The sequence below is a fragment of the Henckelia pumila genome, chromosome 4 (genome assembly GCF_033568475.1).
Source record: "Henckelia pumila isolate YLH828 chromosome 4, ASM3356847v2, whole genome shotgun sequence".
Taxonomy (NCBI): Eukaryota; Viridiplantae; Streptophyta; class Magnoliopsida; order Lamiales; family Gesneriaceae; genus Henckelia; species Henckelia pumila.
Window position 1 is genome coordinate 16,004,326 of NC_133123.1, and position 25,545 is coordinate 16,029,870.

Consider the following 25,545-nt stretch of genomic DNA (forward strand, 5'->3'; position numbering starts at 1 on the left):
TAATGGAAGAATAACCAAGAAATATACCCTCATCTGGCTTTGCATCAAATGTAGTCAGATGATTTTTACAGTTGTTGTGAATATAGCACTTGCAACCAAACACCTTAAAGTAAGAGATAGTACTATGCTTGTCATTACACATCCATATGGCGTTTTCATATGCTTCTTATATATCATTTATCTGTTCTGAGTATAGCAAGCTGTGTTTACACCTTCTGCCCAAAACCACTTAGACACCCCAGAATCAGCCAGCATTGTTCTAGAAGCTTCTTTCAGAGTTCGATTTATCTTTTCTGCAACACCATTTTGTTGTGGTGTTCTAGATGCTGAGGACTCGTGTCCGATTCCATGATGTTCTAAAAATGAAGACAAATTTTGATCGACGAATTCAGTTCCCTTGTTACTCATGATTTTGTCAATCTTGTTTTATTTTTCATTGAAAATTTTTTTGAAAATCTTGATCAGTTGGGGAGTAGTTTGGTCTTTAGATTTTAGAAAAGTGACCCAGGTAAATCGAGAGTATTCATCAACAATCACAAGAGTATACTTCATTCCCCTTAAACTTATTACTGGGATAGGACCAAACAAGTCCATATGCAAAATTTCCAATCATCGGGTTGATGAATTACACCTTTTGTTTTTAAATGATAACCTAACTTGTTTCCCAAACTAACAAGCTGAGCATAATTTATTTTTAGGAAATTCGATTTTAGGCAGACTTGTTACTAATTCAAACTTACTCAGACTGACAATAGCTTTAAAATTTAGGTGGTTCAGTCTCTTGTGCCACAACCAATTGCGATTGAGATTGGAAGCTATGAGGCAAACTGGTTTGGTAAACTGAGCATTCCAGCAGACTTTGTAAGTGTTCACACCTGTTTCCTGTCAAAATTATATTAACAGAAATATCTTTGAAAAGGCATGAGTTTTTCTTAAAATCAACTAAATTCTCATAGTCACACAATTGACTGATATGTATCAAATTATATTTCAAATTCTCAACTAACAATACATCCTTAACAATGATGTTACCATGGATAATCTTACCCTTACCCATTGTTCTTCCCTGTGAGTTGTCATCAAAGGTGATCTTAGGTCCAGTACGCTTGGTTAGTTCGGATAGAAGTTGAGCATTTCCGTTCATATGTCTCGAGCAACCGCTATCCAGGTACCAAATTGCATTATGCGAGTCATCAAATCCTGTTACCTACATACACAGAGTTGAATGATTTTGGTACCCATATCTATTTGGGTCCACGAAGGATTAATAATTTAGATACCTAGATCTGGACTAGTTTCAATAACTTACTAGTTTCTGTATTCCTAAAAGTTTGTGCATATGTGCTCGAGGTCGTGGTGTGTGACAAGCAGTTGATACGAAGTGTTGTTTACCCTTTCCCACATCATTGAACTGCATGTATTCTTCTGAACAGGTCATCTGTTATAGTACTGGTTTCGATTTCCTTTCATTGGATTTATTTGATCCCTACTGATATGATTAGGGATCTTGTTTGGATCAACTTTAATATCCTCGGGAATGAACCCAATTCCAAACTTATTCTTGTTCGTTTGTTCGACTTGCCTTCCAACTTTAAGGATTGCTTTTCATAGCTTTCCAATGTTAATTTCCCATACTGGCTCTTACAAAGTGTATGTACTTACCTTTGCACATGCTCAGTTTTGGGAGAGTACTAGACTCACCAATCCAATCAGTTTTACCAAATCCTAGACCAATCTTGTCTCCTGAGGGTTTCTGTAAATCTTGCACTTCTGCCAGCATGCTTGAAGACTTACTCCATGAACTTACCAAATTAGTTAATATTTGATTTTCTGTTGTATGTTTCAACTAGTTTGTCTTTATCTGCTCATTCTCAGTCTTGAGTTTAGCAATATCTGTTTCAAGACTTATTTTCTCGACTGACTGTTCCTAGTTGGGCTCAGTCGAGGTATCTTGCAGATCATTTTGCCTTGTTTTGAATTTCTCGAAAGATATGGATAGTTTCTGGTACTCAACTGTCATTTCGTAAAGTGCAAGAATTAAATAATCTCGTGTAAATTCTTCAGAGTTAAATTCAAATACTTGTTCACTGGTAGATGCTATCTCGTGATCATTGGCCATTGTACAAGTGACTTCCTCCATCATCGCTTGAGCTCGAAGAGCAGTTGGACTCGTATGAATCACTATCAGTGTCTGCTCATTTGGCTTTGCTTTCTTCAGCAACTAGGGCTTCATGCTTCTCCTTGGATGGCCGTTTGTCATCTCTAGGGCTTCTTCTCTTTTCGTAGGTTTTCTTCCCTTTCTCAATTGATCTCCGTTCATCTTTATTTGGTTTTGGACAGTCAGCTATGAAGTGTCATGTTTTTCCACAATTGAATAATGTTCTAGGTTCCTCAACTAAGTCCTTTTTTCTGATAATTTCTTCTGTAGGACCCTCCTTGATTATTCCTCATGAATTTCCCAAACTTCCTCAAGAACAGTGACATGAAGTCACTGCTCAATTTCTATGTTGTCTTCTCTGTAGATATTGATGTTTCTATCTTAACAACGGCTAGAGCTTTGGTCACCTGAGGAATAGGTTTATCTTCTTCTCTTGCTTTTAATTCAAATCTGTATGCCTTTAGGTCAGCAAACAGAATGTGAAGCTCAAGATTGTTCAAATCTTTTGATTCTCTCATCGCCATGGTTTTGACATCCCATTCTTTGGGAAGTCCTCTAATCACTTTTATAATCACTTCTTGGTTTGGGTATGTTTTTCTTAGAGTATTGAGTTCAATAATAATATTGCTAACTCGTTCATCGAACTCAGAAATTAATTCACTAGACTTCATCCTGATGTTATCAAACTTCTGTGTTTCCACAGACAGTTTGTTCTCCTTGGTCTGCTCGTTTCCCTCACATAACCAAATGAGTTTTTCCCATATTTCTTTTCATGTTTTACACATTTTGATCTTGCTAAATGTGTTTTTGGCAAGGGTTTTGTACAGGATATCTTTAGGCACATTGTCCAGGTTGGATTTCTTCTTGTCTTCTGTGGTCCACTCATTCTTTGGTTTTTCAATAAATTGTGGAGCTCCACCTGTGATTGCAATAGCAGTGTTGGCTTTGGTGATGGTAATGAGACCATCAATAATGACATACCACATTCATCATCCAAAGCATAAAGATGTGCTTGCATCCTTATTTTCCAGTCATCAAAATCCTCTTTGGAGAACATTGGAATTTTGTTGAAGGAAGACATTTTGATAAAAAAAGTGTTCAAATACAAGAAAGATCATCGCTATGATACCACATGTTAGGATTGGTTGACTGTAGGGGTGGGGGGTGAATACACTTAACAAAAATTATCTCAACCGATGGTGATAGAACTCAATCGGGTTAGCAACTAAATTCTTTGCTTTATTGAACTCGATGCAGATTGACAAAAAAGTATATGTGCGGAAGGATATCAAGGTGTATATTCTGAAAAATGAATATGAAAGTAGATGCGACAATAAACGAAATAAAGTAAACTAAAAGAAAAACAAAGTCAAATGTTTATGGATGTTCGGATATTTTAAAACTTCTACGTCACCTCTTTTTTCTTCTCGGAAGGATAGCATTAGAAGACTTTGAATTTTACAATAGCTTACAAAACCTCACTCCAATACTAAGACTTATACACAGATGCATATCTCAACTAGAACTCCTAGTCAACCCAATACAAAATACAGTCCTCAACTGAATGTAATACACAGAGATTACAACTCGATTACAATTACACAAATTGATCCTTCAATGACCGAATGGAATATGAGAGTGTGTACTTCGAATTTCTTGATCAGTTTAGCTTGAAAGATTTTGAAAGCTTCTTAGAGAATGTGATAGCACGAGGGTTGAAGAGAACTTTTTTCAACTGATCGAAGTGTCTATTTATAGGCTTGGGTGCATGCCAATGGTTATAAATTTAAATATACATTGAAATCCTCAAATTTTTCCCGTTGCACTGTTTGTATATGTCTTGTCAACATTCTCTGCCAAAAGTACGCTCTGATAAGGCGGCGATCGTTTCAAATGTCCGTGTAGGTATAACTCTATCCGCTGAGGTAAACCGAGTGTCATTCTGATTAATATTCTCTGGGTATTTAATGATCTGGTTGTGAACTTCAGTTTAGTGATGATGGCAGTCTAGTTGCAGAGAGATAAAATGAGAATTTCAGCAACTGAGCACTTAGTCTCGGTAGGTAAACTGATAAAATGAGAATTTATGGTGTAATATATTTTGAGACGAGAGAACACTATTTATTTATTAATTAGCTTATTTTTTGGTAAAACAAAATGAACAATAAAATCTTAATGATGTTCACAAAAATTAGCATGAGATCATATCACAGATCAATTTTGTGAGACGTATCTTCGATCTGACCCAAATCATGAAAAATATTTTTTATGTATAAAATATTATTTTTCTCTGAAAAAATACCAATTATTTTAATCATATATTATGAAGAAGTATCATGTAGTATATGCTTGATTATAGAATCGAACAACTTGCTGTCTTTTGAGCCCTTCTGTATAAATCTATTTACTTTTTCTAATTTGGTCCTTATAAAGTTATACTTGCTGAAATAAAAATATCTTCCAGAATCTAGATTGCGTTGTCAAATACAAACTGATTATATGTTACACATGCATGTTAGAAAAACAATGCATATTGTGCTGAAACATCTAAAGTGATCAGTAAAGCTTGAGTAGTTAGATGAATGCAGATTGTACCCTGATAATGTACACAAAATTTCTCTACATCTTGAATACAAATCTGCTTTCTATTTCAACTATCTCGTATCAAGTTTGTTGGGTCACTCAAAACATACTTTGGCAGCTCGTATCTCGTGCCTTCTCCATCAAAGCAAACTGTCATATCAGGATTATGAGCTATGATCCCTGCATTGTCTAAGATTGCCCGAGCAACAGTTGGATCAGCTTCTGCAGCTTCTCTGAGTGCATCCCAAATTTCTGTCAAATGCAAATGATAATGATAAGATTTTAAAAATGGGATAAGAGTTCAACATTTTGTGAATTCATGGCTAAATTTACCTTTGGTACCACCATTGTGAGGAGCAGTGTGCCAAAACTCTTCTTGAAGCTGTATAAGCTGACTCTTTGTAAGTTTTTGTGGATGCTTCCAAGGTTTCGGCTTTCTAATATTTCCAACTCTTCCTGTAGTAAAGTCACAAATTGTTATATTTGTTATATTTTGAATCTAAAGTTCTGGTTGTTATAGCAAGCAAGCAACTGAAACTTAAAGAGAAATGTGTTTAAATTGAAGGAATCTCAACATCCTTACCTTTAGTTTGCTTGGATCCAGCACACCCCATGCTATAGAATCAAATTTAATTATGCTTTTATCTGTGGAGTTAGTAGAAAGTGCAGCAAGTGTTCTTGGAAACTGCATGAGAATTTAAGTTGATAAGGCCAAAATTTTCCAATTGTGAAGACATTGATTGAATTTGCTTCTAGTTGTGGAGTAGTTGGTTGGCTGTCATGTTTCACTCGTGAGAACAATTGTTAGTGTTATCTATCCGTCTCGGTTGAATTTGGGAAGCTTGTGAAGCAAACGAATTATGTTGTCGACATAATGTTGTAATTGCATTAAATAATATAAGTACTGTGCCACTTCTGTTTGATAAGAAATCTTAGCTCAACAAGGTCGGATTTACGAATTTTGAGTTGTGTATTTTAAGATACTAAATTAGAATGAAAAAAATATTTGATGGCAATGGTCTAATACAAAGTAATCTTTTTATGTCATAGGTCGAGTAGGTATTTTTTAAAACAATCTTACAAACTCTTATCTATGAGAAGGTTAGCACAACTTGTGAGTCCGTGACGTCCCGTATTTTTAAACATTTACATGAACTAAAATAAATTGAAGGAAAATTTTTCAAATTCAAAATATATAAATGACAACTAAATTTTCGCATGACTCTAACGTGCATAAAAGATTTGAAACAAAATATGCAACCCTACAGACAATGGCCGGCTCTCAAACGGGCACGCCAAACTACTACTATAATAGCAAACCTGAACAGATAACTTTAAATCTTAAAAAGGTAGTCGAAAAGCGAGTGTCAATAAAATAAACTTAGTGCAGGCGAAAAATAATTTATAAAACATTCGTGAAAACCAAACATAAACTATAAAATGAAATAATCAACTAAAAAGGTTACAACTTAAAATCATTGGAACTCATCAACACGAGACCGCCGTCAATGAAAATACTTAAATCTAACTTCTTTAAAACTGAATTTCAAAGGTCGTGCATAAAAATAATGTAACAACAAAACGTGAGTAAACGTAATCAAAACTTCTTGCTAAAAGAAAAATGTCAGAGCTTCAAAATTGTCGTGACATGCAATGTCATCGCCCATTGGACTCTTTAGCCTTTCCACCAAAGCTTTTAAACATCTCAAATCTAACTGCACCAATCTTGTGTCTAAAGACTTAGCAAAAAACATACAGTACATAGCTACTACGCATTTAAAATAAATCGTCAAGATTTGAATGTACAACATTTGAACATAAACATCATGTAGTAAATGACATAAAATTAAACTTAACTGAACATAACATAACATAAAAATGTCATATAGTTGTGATGAAATATGTGCATTTGTGGCAACCGTCGTATGGGCACATGTTTTGCATCCGTGATTCTGATGGACAAGTCCTGAAACAATAATGTTAAATACGAGAAGCATACTAAGCTTTCATTACTCACAACCTTTCTGATACAAGATTTCTTCACATATTTTATTTTCGAATATTTCATTCCTCAAGCATTCACTGAAGCAGTGGGTTATTTCATTAGGAATCTTTCAAAGGTTGGTTTTGTTTTCTCGAGTGTGTGTGGTATGCAAATTCAGTTCAGAAGTAAGTGCGTTGTTTTGTTCATTTTTTTGAAAGACGTTGTTTTGTTAATTTCAATTACCTTTACATTTCAAAATTAAGTTTTTGCTCTCAGAAATAAGAAGCATTCGTTGAAGCAGTAGGTAATATCTCATTAGGAATTGGCCATAAGATATGAATGTGTTTGAATGAATAAAATACAAAAAAGGGGTCCTTCAATTATGGAGTCGTGTTGGAAAATATTTGCTGCAAATTATGCAAAACTTTAACTAAGTGTGTTTTAAAATTATAATATTTGGAAAATAAAGTAGCTAGGTAAGCTATTTATTATTATTAAATTTTTTACGATATTTCTTTTGGTAGCATAATCTGAACGAATTTTTTAAGGAAAAAAAACTAAATTTAGATTTAAGAATTATTCGTACTATATTTTGACACCATTTTTTGGAGTGAGACTAAGTAATGAAGATTGATGGACACTCGTTGTTTATTTGGATGACTTACTGGTAATACAAATACCTTTGTTGCGAATTAAATAAGTGACAAAGAGGATATTCCTTGAATTTTCTGATGAAATCAAAAATATATATTAGTTAATAAATTAGTTAAGAAATTTAACAATTAGGGATCTAGCTTAGTTGGTAGCGCATTCACAGTTCTAGTGTATATGTAAACTAGATAGTCTTTTTTTAGAAAATTTATTTTATTAGACTACGTGATTTCATATTATTAGTATATGCTTTGATCAACTATTGTCATTAATTTTGTCAGGATGGCAACAAATCGAGGGTCAGAAGATCCCAGTGTGTTATATTTGCAAGCAACACATATTTCATCAACAGTTTCTACAGAAGTGTTGATGAGATACTTCGAGCCAAATGATCAGATAATCTCATTTGGAAATTATATATTGACAATGGTTTGCACAGTCGTGTGATGTCATATTTAAATTATATGGGGTTTTATGGAGTTTTGAAGTGTGGGTCTCGAATTTATGATAATCATTTGATTAATGCTCTGATTGAATGATGGCGACGTGAAACAACAAACACGTTCCATTTTAGATGTGGTGAAGCAACCATCACTTTACAGGATATTTCAATTATTTAAGGTCAGCCTATTGATGGTGAGCCAGTAACTGGTATATATGTTTCATACAAAGTTGAAGAGTGACAACATATATGTTTCAATTTGTTGGGATTTACGCCACTGGCATCGCATTTTAAAGGCGGTCACTTGTCGATGATCGCTTTAACGAATATTGCATGGCTGCACCTATTTATGATAATAGTCCAGAGATTGATATCGTAAAATATATCCGGTGTGTAGCAATAATGATTATCGGAGGAATTATGTTTCCAGATTATCAAGGAGGATATGTTAGACTTTTTTTTTTTCAACTACTCCGGGATATCGATCGCATCAAATCTTACAGTTGGGGAGGTGCAGTTTTGGCATTCTTATATCGTGAGTTATGCAATGCCACTCGTATAGAAAAATCTATAATAACTGGGTCTCTATATATCCTGCAGTATGAAATATTTTGATTATCTAATATCACATTTACATATTTTTAATTTTATTTATTATTGATGACAGATATGTGCATGGAGTAGGATTAAATTTGTTAACTTTGACTTGAATGACTTATCTCTTATCGTGCCTCAAAATTCAACCGATGAAATATTTCATTTGCTCCTTATGGTACACGGTAATATTTAAAAATTATTATCATAATATAAATTAGAACTACATTTTCTCTTATTTTTAATAATATTTTTTATTGCAGGTGGATAAATATGTTTAATTACACTCATTCACCGACACATGTTGTTAGAATTATAAGAGATTGTTTTGATCGTATGACTAATGATGACAAGGTGTGTTATTGGATTCTGAAACTCTACAATAATGAAATTAATTTTTATATATTTATTAACATTGATTTTTATTTTTATTTTGTAGTTTAACTGGATAGTTTACAACAAAGACGATCCAGAATCATTGATTCATACGATAATATAATCTGGCGATGCGTTTGTCCTCTGATTTTCTTTGAAATTGTGGAGATTCATCATCCAAACCGGGTGTTAAGGCAATTCAAAATGCGTCAATCTATTCCAAGGCCTTCAGTTGACAACGATGACGATAACAACATCAGTAGAATCGGTCATCGTAACATAGATTGGGGATAATATCATAAAAATGCTATAATTTTTTGGAATAGAAAATTGAATTTTGTTTCCCGAGGTGAACGACATGGCAGATCTAGGCAGACTGATGATGATTATTTTTCATGGTATGAGCGCATTACTGTACGCATTATATCGCCTACAGTGACTGGGCTTGGTTTCTGGTCATATCCGTACAATTTAGATGTTTGCGAACAAAATAATATTCCACAAAATTTTAGTACGCCATCTCCTGATTCACATCAGTCATCATTGGATTGTGTTCCTCCTCGATCATCTGGTTGTTATGACACTGCGGAGCCATCTGATGGATTTGAAAATGCGGGGCCATCTGGTGGGTTGTACAATACGGGGCCTTCCGGTGGATTTGAAAATGCAGGGCCATCTGTTGGGTTGTACAATACGGGGCCTTCCGGTGAATTTGAAAATGTGGGGTCATCCGGTGGGTTGTATACTGCTGGTGGATTTGGTAATACGTGGACATATGGTCCATATGTTGACAACGGTTATTAGACTCCATTTTGGGAAAATATCCAAAGTTTTACAGATATTCTTAATGTTAACTTGCAGCAACCTGGTCGACGTAATACACTGACGCCCGAGAAAAACGTGGTTTCACCTGTAATTTTTCCAGGTTATTCAGATGAGCAACATGAGAGCAGTGAAGAAATTGTCGATGTTTCTGTATTGCGTAGAGGACAACGTAGACGTAGACCACCCTCTTGTGGAACCGGTGGTTATTTGTATAATTATAATTTCCATGAGCAATCGTGATATATATATTGTTGTTTTGTAATTTGATCAAAATATTTATTTTTCATCTTAGAGTTAATATATTTGCATTGTATTGACATTTAAAAATAAATCAAAACAAAAGTAAATTAATAGACAACAAAATAAGTATTGTTAAAATAATATATATTTTATCAATTATATTTTTTCATCTAAGTTATATATTATTCTATATAAATGACTAATAATAATAATTATAAAATATATTAACGCATTCATACCAACAATACCAAATACATATGTTTTATTCAAATACATACATTATTTAACCAAAATTACAAATTACATATATAATTTAAAAAACGCACATCAACAGAATTTTACTAACAATAGAAAACTCATATATTATTTAGAAACATTTTTTTGTTGCAGAATTTTTGTCTTCATCCGCATACCATGTTCATCTGATGTTCTTGAAATACAAAATATGCAGAATAATTTTTTTAATGTAAAATATATTTAATAAGAAAATATGAAAGCGACAAATTATAATTTCTACCTGTTTGTTCTTCGTTGTTGTCTCTCTCTCGCTACCGGCCTATCCATCTCGTTTCTCAATTGAGTCGTTGTATCCCTACCAACTATTCTTCGTTCACGTCTAATCGAGTTGTGTTGCAACTCAAAGTTAGGTTGATCCCAATATCGTTCATCTTCAAGATATTCAAATCTTCCTTCATACACTGTGAGGTACTCGGATATGTTGTAACATGACTGTACAAGTGTTGTGGGATCTAACGAGTGCCATTTAGCGGTGCAAATAGCATGAAAACATGAGATGCCGAAAATTGTCCATTTATCACATGAACAATCAGTAGTTGATAATTTCACCACTTGCATGTGTTGGCCGTGACTTGGCCTTCCTCCGGTTGCAACCTGAGCAGTTTGCGACAGTATATCATATTTGACAACACGATGTTTGCTAGATTTTCTTGCTCATTCCTCATATTTTCTACATGCATAATCCGATCATAGTTGATTTTCCTGAACCATCCGTTGACCTTTTGTAATACGTTCAATGAAGTACATGTACTGGACACATCTCAGAAGGGACAAATGTACTATTGCAGATATAGGCAGTCTACGAACTCCTTTTAACACACTGTTTAAGCACTCAGACATGTTGGTCGTCATAACTCCACGACACCAACCTCCGTCATGGGCCATACTCCATTTTTCCTTCGAAATTCCAGCCAAATATCCGTGTGCCAAAATGTTTTTGTTGTTGATTTCCTCCATTGTTGCGTCAAACTTACAAATCTGATGTTGTTTCCCTGCTTCCCAGCATAAATCTTTCAAATGCACATCTTTGAATCTGACATTAAAATTTGAGCAAATGTGTCTCAAACAAAAACGATGCACACCATGTGGAGGTTTAAAATATGGTAGATCTTCAAATGCTCTCACAATTCCCTTTTGTCTATCAGAAATTAGGCACACCATTTTACCGCAAACAACATGCCGACCAAAATTCTCCAAGAACCATTTCCACAAATCAGATGTTTCTTCATCAATGATGGTGAATGCCAGCGGTAGAACCTGATTGTTTGCGTCCAGAGTGAAAACTATCAACATTTTATGCTTGTATTTTGTGTACAGATGTGTACCGTTGACACTAATGATTTTTTGACAATGTCGAAACTCATCTGTACACGGCTTGAATGCCCAGAAAACATAGTTCAATGTTTTTTATTTGTTCACTGTTTCTGAGATGCTTCCAATCGACAATTGTTACAGGATTATATTTGCACAGAGCCGCATATATTTCGGAAGATGTTACACAGAGCTCTCCTAGGTACCATAAACAATTTCCACTGCACGTTTCGAACTCCGCCACGCCTTCGTATACAAGATTTGATATCCATACTTATCTTTGATTGACTATATTATATATTTAATCTCGTACGAAGAATCACATCGTACAATACTCAATAACGTATTTGCAACCATATCGCTATTCAAGTTATGATGGCCTATGCCAACGTTGGTAGATATACATGTGTGAGGCCCATCATATTTAGTTATTTTCCAATAACTTGTTTTCTCCTTGAAAGAAGCTCAAAGACCCCAACGACATCTGACTGTAGAAGAATCATTTTTGCATTGTATTTTCCACAGAATGCGTGTGCTCTCAACGACACGATACTCACGCCTAGAAACTCTGACTGAATAATTCTTCACAGATGCAATCAAATCTTTCTTATCCTTAAAAAATATGTTTACAAATAATTCTCCTTTCTCCATATTATAGTATCTTGTTCGCTTGTCAGAAGGTACACTAATGGAATCAGGAGTCTCTTCTTCAAAATATGTATTAAAAAATGATGGCACATCAGAATTGCTAGAAAGGAATGGAAGTGACATATTTTCAAAGATTTAAACAATCGCTTTAACTGGGTGTACATAAATTTGTTGTTATGTATAGTATGTTTTGATCCATCAAATTCATTAATTTTTTACTTATGATAAGAAAAATTACTTTAATTTGCTCAGTTTTATCATCTGATTTCACTTTAATAGAGTTAGCGCATCTTGAGCACCGCCAACATCATACCTTTATTTGAGATATGAAATAACAATCAATTTTCTGATGTTGCAGAAATTAGCGAGATTGCTAAAAGGATCGTCTAATAGAAAAAAAAACATCAATATTTCATTTGATATATTTACTTAAGATATTAGCATTGTTATATATCCGTTGTAACTGCAGTAGAGAGTTTTATTGCGTAATTAAAATTATTAAAACATCACTTCGTAATCGCTTGAAAAATGATTAAATAATTGTTTGGTACCGTATGTAGTATTTTCAAAGCATGAAAATTGGGAGAATGTTATTGTAAAAAACCATATAAAGTTAATATATGATATTTATTGTATATTTTTTAAAATATATTGAATTCGCCCCTTCTGATCGAAAATTTTGTGTACATCACTGCAGTGGAAGGACCCCATGAATCTGAATGGATGTTGTACAAGATGCCCTTGGTTTTGTTGTTTGAAGCCTTAAATCTAATTAACTTACAGCTCTTCCCAAGAACACAGTCTTCACACAATTCAAACTCTCTTGTCTTGTCTCTTCATAGTAAATTTTGTTTGCTTAATTCCGCTAGTCCCTACCCAATGTCATTGCCTAATCTTAAGTGTCATACACATGTTTTTATTCGTTTTCTCATCGGTTGGATCAGTTGAACCAACAATGGTTTTTTCCTTCAAGAATGTAGAACCCATTTCTGTTTGTTCTTGAAGAACACTTCCAGTCTCTGTTTCTACAAAAGCATGACACTATTCATAGTTTGGACTTGCATGAAAAGAATAGCCTGAATCCATGACCCAGCCATTATCTTGATTTGTGATGGATGGGAGCAAGACATCAAGTCAACAGACTGATATCCATCGGTGGCTACAGATGGATGCATCCCCATTTTCCTTGTTCTTTTTCTTGGAATTTCCTTTGTCTATCGTGACAATCGTTCTTGAAGTAGCCTTTTTTGTGGCAAAAAAAACATCTAAATCTTCTTGTTGACTTTGAACGAGATCTCTGCCTCAATGATTTTTGTAATCTCTCTTCATTGTTTTTTTCTCTTGCCACTAATCCTTCTTTGTTCACTTCTTTCTCGACAATTCATATTTTTCGCTCGAACTCCTTCGAGTTATTGCAGATTTCACCTCTGTGATTTTTTAAGATTTTTTTTTCATGTAGCATAGTGTCCATGAAATGCTCGTATGATTTTGGTAGTGAACTCAGAACTCAGAAGCAAGATTGTGTGATCTACTCCTTCAACTTTTATATGGATGTTCTTGAGCTCAAGAATGATTTTAAGTGGTGTCCATGAAATGCTCATATGATTTTTTTCCCTATGTTATGACATTGTTGCCGGAGTTAAACAACAAGAAAGAGAAGCCCAATAGACTCATTAGGTGATCCAATCAACAAGCTTATAAAGTGCTAATTGCATATATTATCCCTGTAAAATCACGATATTGTTAAACTCTCTATAACCGTTAACTTCATGTTTTTTTCAAATTTTGAGCACAAACACCCCTGAAAATACATATAAACAAGAGGTGAATGCTCAAAATTTGAAAACATGAAGAATACGTGCTCAAGATTTGAAAACACAGAGAATTAATAGATTTTTTTTTCACTGAAAATTTTTAACAATATCGAGATTTGACATCAGTTGTGTATAAGAGAATTTGCATTTCAATTTCAGAATTTATTTTCAACGGCCGGATGAAGAAGAGTCACATCTATTGGCCTTAGCTGATAGCTCCCAGCCAAACTCTGTCTCTAGCTAAATGTTAGCGACCAAGATATTGATTATGTATATAACTAGTTTATAATGAGTCGCTATTTTTTGTTAGATATTGATTTTTCTGTGGACTAATCCAAAAATTTCTAGAAATGTAATCAGGTTTTTTAAAAGATTCACTTCTCTTGTATTTAATGAATTTGATACTTGTTTCCATTATATGTTATAATTACACTTGACAAAAAGATAAATATTAAATACAAAAATATAGATGAGATAAATATAAATTATTCACGTAGTTAATCTACCCGAGTAGGTATTTTGTCAGATGGTATCACGGATTTTATTTGTGAGACATGTCAATCATGTTCATAATTACAATAAAAAATAATATTTTGACATAAAATATAATACTTTGTTAAATCTGTAATTCATCACAGATCTGCCATTGATTGAGATGATCAAAGCTTAAGAAGATATATAATTGAGAGAAAAAGATGTATTGTATTGATTGAGAAACTCTAATTTCTGTTTGAGAATACATTTTTGTATATATACAGGTAATGAGAAGTTTTAACTGCTTTTTAACAACTAACTATGTAACGCCCGAAAATTCGTCACGTAAATCCGCATGCATAACTAGGAGATTTAATAATTTTAAAATAATGTGAAAATGTGTTGAATTGTTTTTATGAGTTAGTATGTGAATTATGTGATTTATTTGCATGCTTTAAATATTGTTTCGGCATTTAAATTTATATGATATGATTTATGAATTTATTTGAGAAAAATTATTTTATGATCGCGTAGGCGGGACAGTGGACGGACGAGATGTTAGTTTTCATCCAAAATATTTTATAAGATTTTTAGGAGCCTTAAAATATTATTTTAAGGTAATATTTTAAGAAAATTATGGTATTTATATATATGTATATTTATATGTCCGTTTTTACCCAAAATAAGTTATTTTTATGACTTTTATTAACCTTTAAAAATCCCTTAATTATATATTTCGGGATTTTTATGCTATTATCAGATTAATATGTTATTATGAGTGTTAAATTCTATTTTTATTATGGTATATTATCTTTTTAAATAAATAATTAATGTATTTATCCAAAAATATTCTACCCTAATTCCTCCCTAACCTCACGTAAACTCCCTAGCCGCCTCCCTCATCCTTTCTCCATCATCTTCATCGTTCCAGCAAGAGTTTTCACAGCCCCATAGCTGAGCTTTAAAGGTTTTATATTGGTTTGGAGATCCGTTCGTCCCGTAGAGCCGTACGACGCGACATAAACGTTATTTCTTGCAAATAATCATCGAGGCACGTTTTGAATCCATTCTTGGCCACCATTTAAATCATATAAACTGTTTTTAAGCATGATTGATCTGTTTATGCATGCGTTTTTTCAGATTTTAAGGAGATTTTTCATTGTGCATGCATGTTTCACGATTTTGAGTTAGATACCCCAAGTTTGATGTGATTTCTGTTCATGGCTTGTTCGAGTCTGCTGCCAATCAATTCTTGGTTCTAGGAGGGTCCCTTAGGGTCGTTTTGGGATGATGGTTAGGTCCTAGGAGTGGCTGGTCGTGGCTAGAACCCCTGCTGTTGCATGGGTGACGTGCTGCACATTGTTTGAGTAAGATGGGATCGGGTGCAGCATCAGGGAGTTTATGGCTGAGCCAAGCCGGGTCCTATGGTTGTATTGGGACCCTGGGGTGGTTCAGGTGTCGGAGCTCCATCCATTGGTGGCCGTAGCTGGTCGAAAAGTGCATGAGTTCAGGGGCTGCTCATGGGGGAGGGTTGCGCAGGTTGGAAGGGGGGAAAAACCAGCCATGGCCGAGCCATGCACTTCATGGTTCGAACCATGGATGGACCAAGAAGGACCCACAGGACCATGGGGTGGTCTTGTGGGCGGGGCTCCGGCCAGGGGCGACCGGAGCAGGGCGGTCTAAGGCTAAAGTGAGGAGCTGTCGCATGGGGTTGGGGATTAGTGTAGGATCGGCAGTTTCGGGATTCCCGAATCGTGTGTCGCTAGGGCGGTGTAGGGATCGGTTCAAGGCGAGGCTTGGTTCTTTGGAACCGCCCAGACGTGGGCTACGTCTGGGCGGTGGGGCTCCGGCCATTCGGCGGCCGGAGCTGGCCGGCAGCAGGCCTCAAAGCCTGCTGCTACACGGCCGTGACCTGCACAATTTTTGTGCAGGTCACGTTGGGTATTGGGTAAGTGGGCCGTGGGTTTGGGGTGTTCTTGGGCCGGGCTTGGGTCCTTGGATCCGGGTCCGGTTCGGGTCTAAAATCATGGGTCAAATAATTTTAGTCCGAGTCTAGATTTTTATGTTTTTGGGCTTGGGTATTTTATTTTAATTAATTAAAAGTTTAAGTAATTAATTAATGGGTTGAACTTGATTAATTAATTAATTGGACTAATTTAATGGGATTTAATAATTATGAAAGTGAGCCCACGAATTTGTCATGGGCCGCGTGATCCATGAGAATTATTGGGCAAGTTGTGTCAGGTTTAGTAATTTTAACGGTCTAATCCCTAGGATAATGAACTAGTTAATAATTTATTGGATTAATTTTAAGTTAATTAGTTAATGGGCCTAATTTATGTTTTAAGTGGGCCCATTAGTTTCCATGGGCCTGGGGTCCATGAAACTTAATGGGCCAGGTCAGGTTGGGCTTTTGGGTTTTTGATCAGTTTAGGAATTTTTGGGTTTAAGTCAAGGGGTCAGCAGCTCGAACAAGTCCTTGGAAAAAAATAAATGTCCGTAAATATATATTTAATTCATGCACGCATTTTTATTAGATATATAAGTATGATTTTTAAGAAAATAAATTAAATATATATTTACGGACAAATTTTCATGAAATAAAGAAATAAATGAGATTTTTTTAAGTTCATGCATCATGTAAGAATTTTTATGATAAGTTTAAATGTATGTTAAGAAAAATATATTTTTTTATGGAAGTTGAAGTGAAGGTGGAAAGTGATGTGGTTGGAGGCCGAGATACTTGGGCCCGGTGACCTTTCTAATGATGTATAAGTATGATGAGCTTATGGATCCAGCTGAGAGGGCTGGTGAAGTGGCAGCACAGAGGTGGAAACCCCACCGCCGCGTACGTTGGTTTATAGATTGATCAATCGCTTAGTATGATGTCACCGACATGGATACGACCTATTGAGAACTAAGAAATCATGATAAGTTATTTTATGAGATTTATTAAGTATGATGATATATGTTTAGCATTATGATAAATCAGTATAATTATTTTATTTCAAGTTTATATGCATATAATTTTAAGATCATGCACGTATAATTATTATTCATGTATTTTATATGATGTGTGCTTGTGTGTGGTTTCATTTTGTTATGTAAGGATAGAACGTGCTAAGCCTCTAGGCTCACTAGATTTAAATGGTGCAGGTGAGCAAAATGTCAATAAGGATAATGTGTTCGCGACTGGCGGCGAGGGCGTATGAGTTTCCAGGCGGCTAGAACCTGTGACCATCGCTCAATTATGATACTTATGTTGAGATTTAAAATATGTATTTCCGCACACGTTTCATTATTTTTAGATTTTTGAGAGTATGCTTGGATTTTAGATTTAATTATTTATTTATTTTTAGTTTGCATGAATTTTTGTGTAGGAAGTATTAATTAGGAATTTTATTATGAAATTTTTATGAAATATTATTTAGTAATTAATTTTTAGTATTTAATTGAATGTGTGTACTTTTATTTTATTTATTGTGTTTATGTATTTTAAATTAAGTAAAGTTATTTTTAAGTATGATATATATATGTATGGGCATATATATATATTTATATTCATTATTTTATTATCAGAGAGTTTTAAAAAAAAAAATCAGTAGTAGTTTTAGGATGTTTCATTTGGGTTTTAGGATGTTTCAAACTATTTGCTAACAACTATCTCAACAATCTAGTTCTTGCTATCTTTAACATCTCCCTTCAAGCTTGTAGTATGTTGAGTAATGCAAGCTTGCGTAAGAGATAATGATGCTGATCTGAACCCAACGCTTTTGTAAAGAGATCAGCTGGTTGGTGATGTGTAGAGATATGAGAGGTGCTGATGATATTGCCCCGAATCTTTCTTGAATGAAGTGACAGTCGATTTCTATGTGTTTAGTGCGTTCATGATAAAGCGGATTTGAAGCAATGTGAAGAGCTGCCTGATTATCACAATGAAGTGGAGTTGGACTGGAGAATGTCAATCCCATGTCTGTAAGTAGCCCACGTAACCAAGTAATTTCACATGTTGTAGTGGCCATTGATCTGTACTCTGCTTCGGTCGATGATCGAGACACGGTATGTTGTTTCTTGGTTTTCCAAGATACAGAGGCTGAGCCAAGTTTAACAACAAATCCAGTAACAGATTTTTGACTCATTAAACATGATCCCCAATCTGAATCGCAATAGGCAGAAAGCTTGAGATCATTATTTGATGGTAAGAAAATACCCAAAGCAGGAGTTTTCTTGAGGTAACCAAGAACTCGAAATGCTGCATTCATGTGGGACTGTTTAGGTGCTTGCATGTATTGGCTTAAAGTTTGCACCGCAAAGCAAATATCCGGACGCGTAATGGTGAGATAAATGAGTCTACCAATAAGGTGTTGATAACTGGAAGGATCAAAAAGTGTTCGAAGTAGAATGAATATTTGAATATGGATTACTCAGATCATACTCTATGGTGGTAAGCTGTAAATGTTGTTCCATTGGAGTGTCATAAGGTTTACAACCAGTCATCCCAACATCAGATAATAATTCCAAGGTATACTTTTGTTGATTTAGGCATATGCCAATGCTAGATCGAGCCACTTCAATGCCTAAAAAATATTTGAGAGGGCCAAGATCTTTAATGGCCAGATTCTGATGAAGAAAAAATTTCAATTCTGTGATGGCATTCAAATCATTCCCTGTGATGACAATATCATCAACGTATAATAGGAGCATAGTGATAGAAGTGCCCTGCTGTTTTGTGAATAAGGAGTGATCATGAGGTGACTGTATAAAACCATCTTGGTGCATGATTTGACAGAATTTAGAATTCCACTATCGTGATGCCTGCTTTAGTCCGTACAAGGATTTAAGAAGCTTACAAGCATGATTAGAATGTTGTTTGGCAAATCCTTGGGGAATAGACATATAGATTTCTTCATGTAAATCACCTTGTAGAAAAGCATTGGTGACATCCATTTGATGTAAGGGCCAATTCATGGCTGCGGCAATGGCTAAGAGGCATCTCACAGTAACAATCTTAGCAACAGGTGAGAATGTGTCATGATAGTCAATGCCATATTTTTGTGTATATCCTTTGGCAACAAGGTGGGCTTTATACCGATCTATACTTCCATCAGCTCTGTATTTTAACTTGTATACCCACTTGCAACCGATGGATTTTTTTCTCGGAGGAAGTGGAACAATAACCCATGTTTTATTGGCCTCCAAAGCTGCAATTTCAGCATCCATGGCCTCACGCCACTTAGGATCAGAAGCAGCATCCTTAAATGATTTTGGTTCTGAAACGGCAGAGATGGATGCTAAGAAGGATTGGTATTCGGGCGAGCATTTAGTATAGGAAAGAGACTGGAATATATCATATTGCTTGGAAGACGAATTAGCCATGGTGGAATGAGAGCATATATAATCTTTGCTCCAAGCTGGAGGTCTAGTGAATCTGGAAGACTTTCTGAGTGAGGAAGGTTGGATGGTATTGCAAGGGTGATTTAAGGAACTGGATTGTACCGGGTTTTCGATTATGGATTGAGATGGATATTCTTCCAGGACTTGAGGTACTGGTGGTGTAAATATAGAGTGATCCTTGACTGATGAGGAAAATGGAAATATATCCTCATGGAATATGACATCTCGAGATACATGAAAAGTTTTGGTGGATAAATCAAGTTACTTGAACCCCTTTTGATTTATTGGATATCCAAAAAAACACGTAAGGTTTAGCTCTTACATCAAATTTGTGCAGTGGTTTAAGGTTAGTGGCATAGCACAAACATCCAAAAACTTTTAAATGGGTATATGATGGAGATTTGTTGAAGAGTATTTCAAAAGGAGTTTTGTTGGACAGTAGAGGAGTGGGAGTTCTATTGATCAAATATGCAGCATGAAGAACACACTCACCCCAATATGGATCAGGAATAGACGCTTGAAATTTTAGAGCTCGAGCAATATTAAGGATGTGTCGATGCTTTCGTTCAAATATTCCGTTTTGTTGAGGGGTGTAGGTGCATGAGCTTTGATGGATAATGCCCATGGATGAAAAATATGAGCCACACTCATGATTAAAAAAATCAGTAGCATTATCAGTGCGAATGGTCTCAACATTTGTGAGGAAATGGTTTGAAATATAAGCAAAGAATTGCTTCAAAATCTGTAATGTATCAGATTTGAAATGCATGAGTAAAACCCATGTGCATCTCCAGAAGTCATCAACCACAGTGAGAAAATATTTAGCTCCATTATGTGTTGGATGTCGATAAGGACCCCATATGTCAATATGTAATAAATGAAATGCATAGGGTGATGAAGATTTTGTAGCAGAGGGAAATGAATTTCTGGTTTGTTTGGAGATAGGGCACACCAGACAATGATGTGATAGTGATTTATGTATGATAAATGGTAAGATTTGTAACCGAGACATGGACAAACCAAATCTTTGATGCCATATATCAATACTAATGTCTTTACAAACAGAGAAAGTACAAGAGTTCATAGGATGAGACAAACCACTAGACTTATTGCTATTATTATTTTGTCTAGATATATGAGGATCTTGACATGGTGAAACCTTTGTAAGATAGTAAAGACCATGCTTTTGTCTACCAATCGCCATGATCTTCCCAGTCGAAAGGTCCTGAAATAAGCAGAATTGAGGATAGAACGCAACAAGACAGTGATGATCTTTTGTGAATTGGGATATGGACAAATGATTGAAATTAAAATCAGGGACATGGAGCACACGGTTAAGAACACAAGATGGGGATATACGAATTGAACCAGTAGAAAGAATGGAAGTGGTGTTACCATTTGGAAGCCTAACTGATCCAATGGCGTCGGTGCTAGGATGTGAGTCTTGCAAGTAACTTGAAGTACCTGTAATATGAGCATTTGCACCAGTATCCAATATCCATTCATTAGCATCAGAAATTGACATGAGGCTTGTAAAATTACCAGCAAGGTTTGCAGTCACTTCATTTTGTGGAGAAGAATCACCAAGGAGCTTGATAATTTGTTGATACTGAGCATCAGTGAATGTGTGAGCCATTGAGTGTGAGCTTGAGTCATCACGTGAGGACTGCTCAGCAGATCTATTGTAGCTATGATGGGCAGAAATCTTGAAATTCTTTGATGGCTGGGGTTGGGAAAATTTCATGTACAGCTTGTGATTCGGAGGGTATCCAACTAGCCGATAGCAGTGTTCTTTGAGGTGTCCTGGCTTGTGACAATGATCACATGTCACTGAGTCATAGCCAACTAGCCGATAACATTGATATTTTGTGTGTCCTGGTTTGTGACAATTGTCACATATCACTGAACCAATCCTTTTTGTGGATGATGAGTAGAATGCCGCTGCGGGAATGCCAGCAATCGGTGAAGAAGACAAGACATGTCGAGTGGATTCCTCATGAATAACAATGGAGTATGCTTGATTTACTGATGGTAATGGATCTATCATCAGAACTTGACTCCTTATGTGACTATAAGTATCATTCAATCCCATAAGAAATTGAATAAGTCGTTGGTGATCCTCATGTTCCAGGTATGCTGTTGCACTTGCACATTGACATGATGGAAGAGTTATTAAAGATTGATATTCATCCCATAATCGTTTCATTGTTGAAAAATATACAGAGATAGAAGAAGATCCCTGTGATAGATGAACAATATCTCGTTGCAAGGCAAAAATTCGAGATCCAGAAATTTTATCGAATCTCTCCTTTAAATATGCCCAGACTTTGGAAGCAGTATTGCAGTAGGTGATTCCGTTGAAGATGTCTTTTGAAACAGAGCTCATGATCCAAGATAGAACAATAGCGTTGCATCTGTCCCATTGTTGTTGAGAAGAACAGGTATTGGCTGGACGGATGCAGGCGCCATTGATGAAGCTGAGTTTGTTCTTGGCTTGCAATGCTAGTAGCATTGCACGGCTCCATACCCCATAATTTTCAGTTCCAATAAGGGGATCTTGAACAAGCGAAACCCCTGGGGAATCCGATGGGTGCAAATACAAGGGATCATTGAATCCGATCGTCGTCGAATGATTTGCTATGGAAGTTGGATTGACGTGAGCTGTGATTTTAAATGCGGAAGGCAATTTCTCTGATACCATGTTAAATCTGTAATTCATCACAGATCTACCATTGATAGAGATGATCAAAGCTTAAGAAGATATTCTAATTGAGAGAAAAAAATGTATTGTATTGATTGATGAACTCTAATTTATGTTTGAAAATACATTTTTGTATATATATAGGTAATGAGAAGTTTTAACTACTTTTTAACAACTAACTATTTGCTAACAACTATCTCAACAATCTAGCTTTTGCTATCTTTAACATACTTTTTTATTATAACCCAAATAAAAGATCTGTCTCATAAAAAAATATTAAAATCAACACAAGTCCAAAGTATATTCTCCACTGTTCCGGAAAACGAAACATAGTTGTTGGTTAATAATTGTTTTGTTGGTAAATTCACAAACATTTTCCTTCTCGGTTGTAAAATTTGTGTTGACGGACTTCGGAAGCATTCGATTTATCATTTTATTTAGTGGATTATTAAAGGGACAAAGAAACCATGGTCGCGAAATTAATGGCAAACCTGAAAGAGTCGGTATCTTTATTAATCATTTGAATTGATTTATTTTGGATATATTGACTTGGTCTCTATAGATCATATCATATCTCACGATGAGTTCTTTCTGAACTTAATTTTTTGCTCTAATGCATTCCATCTTCAAGTTAGAAAGCCAAAATTGTTTGACGGATAGACAAAAAGAAGTTAATTTGCAACATTAATTAATGTAATAATGGACATATATACAATATTAATCGTGTAAATGTTAATTGTGGGAACACGGTAGTAATTAATTGTGCAAATGTTATGGGGCGCCGTTTTACATGAACCAAGAGATAAGAAATGAAAGGCACCGTTTGACCCACTAATTGCAGTTAAAGTCATGATAAAAATTCTAGCAATCGGAGCACACGCAATATAATAAATTTATACTATTATTAAGTTAAGCTAACTATAATATTTGAAGCTCTTACTGTATTAATACATCTATATCTTCTATTTTATTAAACATGAGAATATGATAGTAATTGAATTGTTAGGTTGGTGTGACAATGAAATTGCAATTTTACTCATTTCTGTTAATCTTATTTTAACTCATATCCACTAACAAAAATTTAAATAAAGAACATATTTTACCAGTATTTTTATCTTTTATGAAATAAATTATTTTTTTATGCTGAAATAAAATAAACATGGTAAAAATAATTAGTTATTGATAAAGCAAGAATATTTCTCTCATAAAGCATCTAGGGTTCCATTCCTCATTTTGCCTTGTCCCTCATTATGGCTTGAGATACTAAATATTTTCAACTAACAAACAAACAACAAACCCATATCCTGAAACTCGTTGACTGATCTTCAATCTTTTGATTGTCTTAGATAAAATTGGTGGCTATAAGGAAAAAAACTTTAGATAAGATCTAATAATTTGTGTGTAATCACGCAAAAAAAAGGTATTCAGTCTGAATGCTTGGGTAAAAATGTTTATGTACATGCAACTCGTACCAATTAGTTTATTAATATTAAGAGCAACGCTGAAAAGCCTAACTATATGTCTTCTCTTAACTCAAACTATTTAGTGGCAGACCGCTTGAGGTGTGATGAAAATGATGATTGTTTATCCACAATCAAAAGAAATTTAAACAGTACATGTAATCTTATTATAACTTTGAAAATTTAATATTACACGACCAAATTCATCGTCCCCTGCTATACTTCACATTCTTTCTAGTAATCATTCGTGCAATTTAATATATAACTCTGGTCCATCAATACTTGTTACTGTGTAAATAAATCACTTTAAGAAGCAATTCAATTCATAGAACATATACCTGAAGCAGGGTACAACTGTCTCTCTTTCAGGTGATCTGTTAAACAAATGACGCATCAGCTTAGTATGATAAACATAAAACTCGTTAGACACTGATCAATCAAGATGTAAAGAAATGAAGATTTCATTCTACAATGTTGTGATTTTAAGCAAAGAATCCAATTCAAGAAATAAATTGTCTACAAACACACAAACAAGCAGACAATCTCGAAGCACAATACGAACGTAAACAAAAAACGCAAGAACACCACAATTACTTGATTTGGATTGAGATCAATCCTACATCCAAGGTTCTGGGATTATTCCCAAATGAATTCACTATGAATCAAGAGTTTCAATCGATACACCCTCAATCGAGATCCAATAATACTTGACTAATAACAGTAAACGTAAAACTTAGCCAATAAATCTGGAATCAGATAGCAGCTCCTTGATCCTATCTTCTTGTCTCTGATCCGAGAATTGAAGAAATGAGCTTGACTCCAATGGTGTAGATCTCGACTTCTTTCAGAGGATTCGATACTCCTTTTTGCTCTTCAATTAATCTCATCTGCCAAAAGTCAACTGATCTGTTTCCGACTCCCCTATTTAAGATGCTAACCAACTTAACAGATTAAATAACCAACTCAAATTAGATCTTAGCCATTGGATTAGGATTAACCGAGACAATGAATCCTAGCCATCCAAATGACCACTAATTTAAGTCAACTATAGTCTTCACAAATCTCCACCTTTGACTGAAATTAGATGTCCATAGCAAATTCAAAGAAAATCCCATCAAACAGATTTCAACTTACTTAATCATGTGAAGCATACTCAATGCTCCATCAAGCTTGCTAACTGGTTTTGGAAGAAATTTAAATTGGATATCTTTGACAAAAATCAGTTTATATTGAATATCAGTTTACCACTTAATATTCCAAAGTTTTGATAAACACCAAAATGGGGAAATTGTTGGGAAATTAAGTTTTGGTGTTTACAATTACAAAGCTTAAAATAAGGCTAAACTAATCGAGCAACTAAGAAGCACTAAACTAAGTTATGGAGCTAAATGCTTTGCGCTAAACTGCCTCGCTCAACTGGCCGAAGACGCTAAACTGATTTCATCAGTTTATCCTCACCAGTTTACTACCTTACCATTTTTGGATATGTTCTTCCGTACTCTGGCACTTCGTGCAGAAGGTAGTGCCGCGATGCAAAGGGCAAATGTCGGCTCGAGAATTTGTTGTTGAAAGTGACAAATCCAATGGGAATAAT

At 35.0% G+C, this 25,545-nt stretch overlaps 3 protein-coding genes across 3 annotated transcripts; all 3 read right to left on the reverse strand.

The window, feature by feature from the left end:
• Positions 1-4,808: 4,808 nt before the first annotated feature.
• LOC140894358 (uncharacterized) lies at positions 4,809-5,355 on the reverse strand. The gene is made up of 3 exons (XM_073302867.1): positions 5,325-5,355; positions 5,075-5,197; positions 4,809-4,993 (listed from the first exon to the last, which is right to left on the reverse strand). Exons 1-3 carry the CDS (start codon positions 5,353-5,355, stop codon positions 4,809-4,811), a joined length of 339 nt encoding a protein of 112 aa, XP_073158968.1.
• A 4,282-nt stretch (positions 5,356-9,637) lies between these two features.
• Positions 9,638-11,442, reverse strand: LOC140860549 (uncharacterized). The gene is made up of 3 exons (XM_073263554.1): positions 10,858-11,442; positions 10,405-10,743; positions 9,638-9,697 (listed from the first exon to the last, which is right to left on the reverse strand). The coding sequence occupies exons 1-3, from the start codon at positions 11,440-11,442 to the stop codon at positions 9,638-9,640; spliced, it is 984 nt and encodes a 327-aa protein (XP_073119655.1).
• Positions 11,443-18,085: 6,643 nt separating this feature from the next.
• Positions 18,086-22,491, reverse strand: LOC140860551 (uncharacterized). Its single transcript, XM_073263555.1, has 6 exons — positions 21,121-22,491; positions 20,950-21,015; positions 20,283-20,532; positions 19,247-19,972; positions 18,832-19,063; positions 18,086-18,767 (listed from the first exon to the last, which is right to left on the reverse strand). Exons 1-6 carry the CDS (start codon positions 22,489-22,491, stop codon positions 18,086-18,088), a joined length of 3,327 nt encoding a protein of 1,108 aa, XP_073119656.1.
• Positions 22,492-25,545: the final 3,054 nt, after the last annotated feature.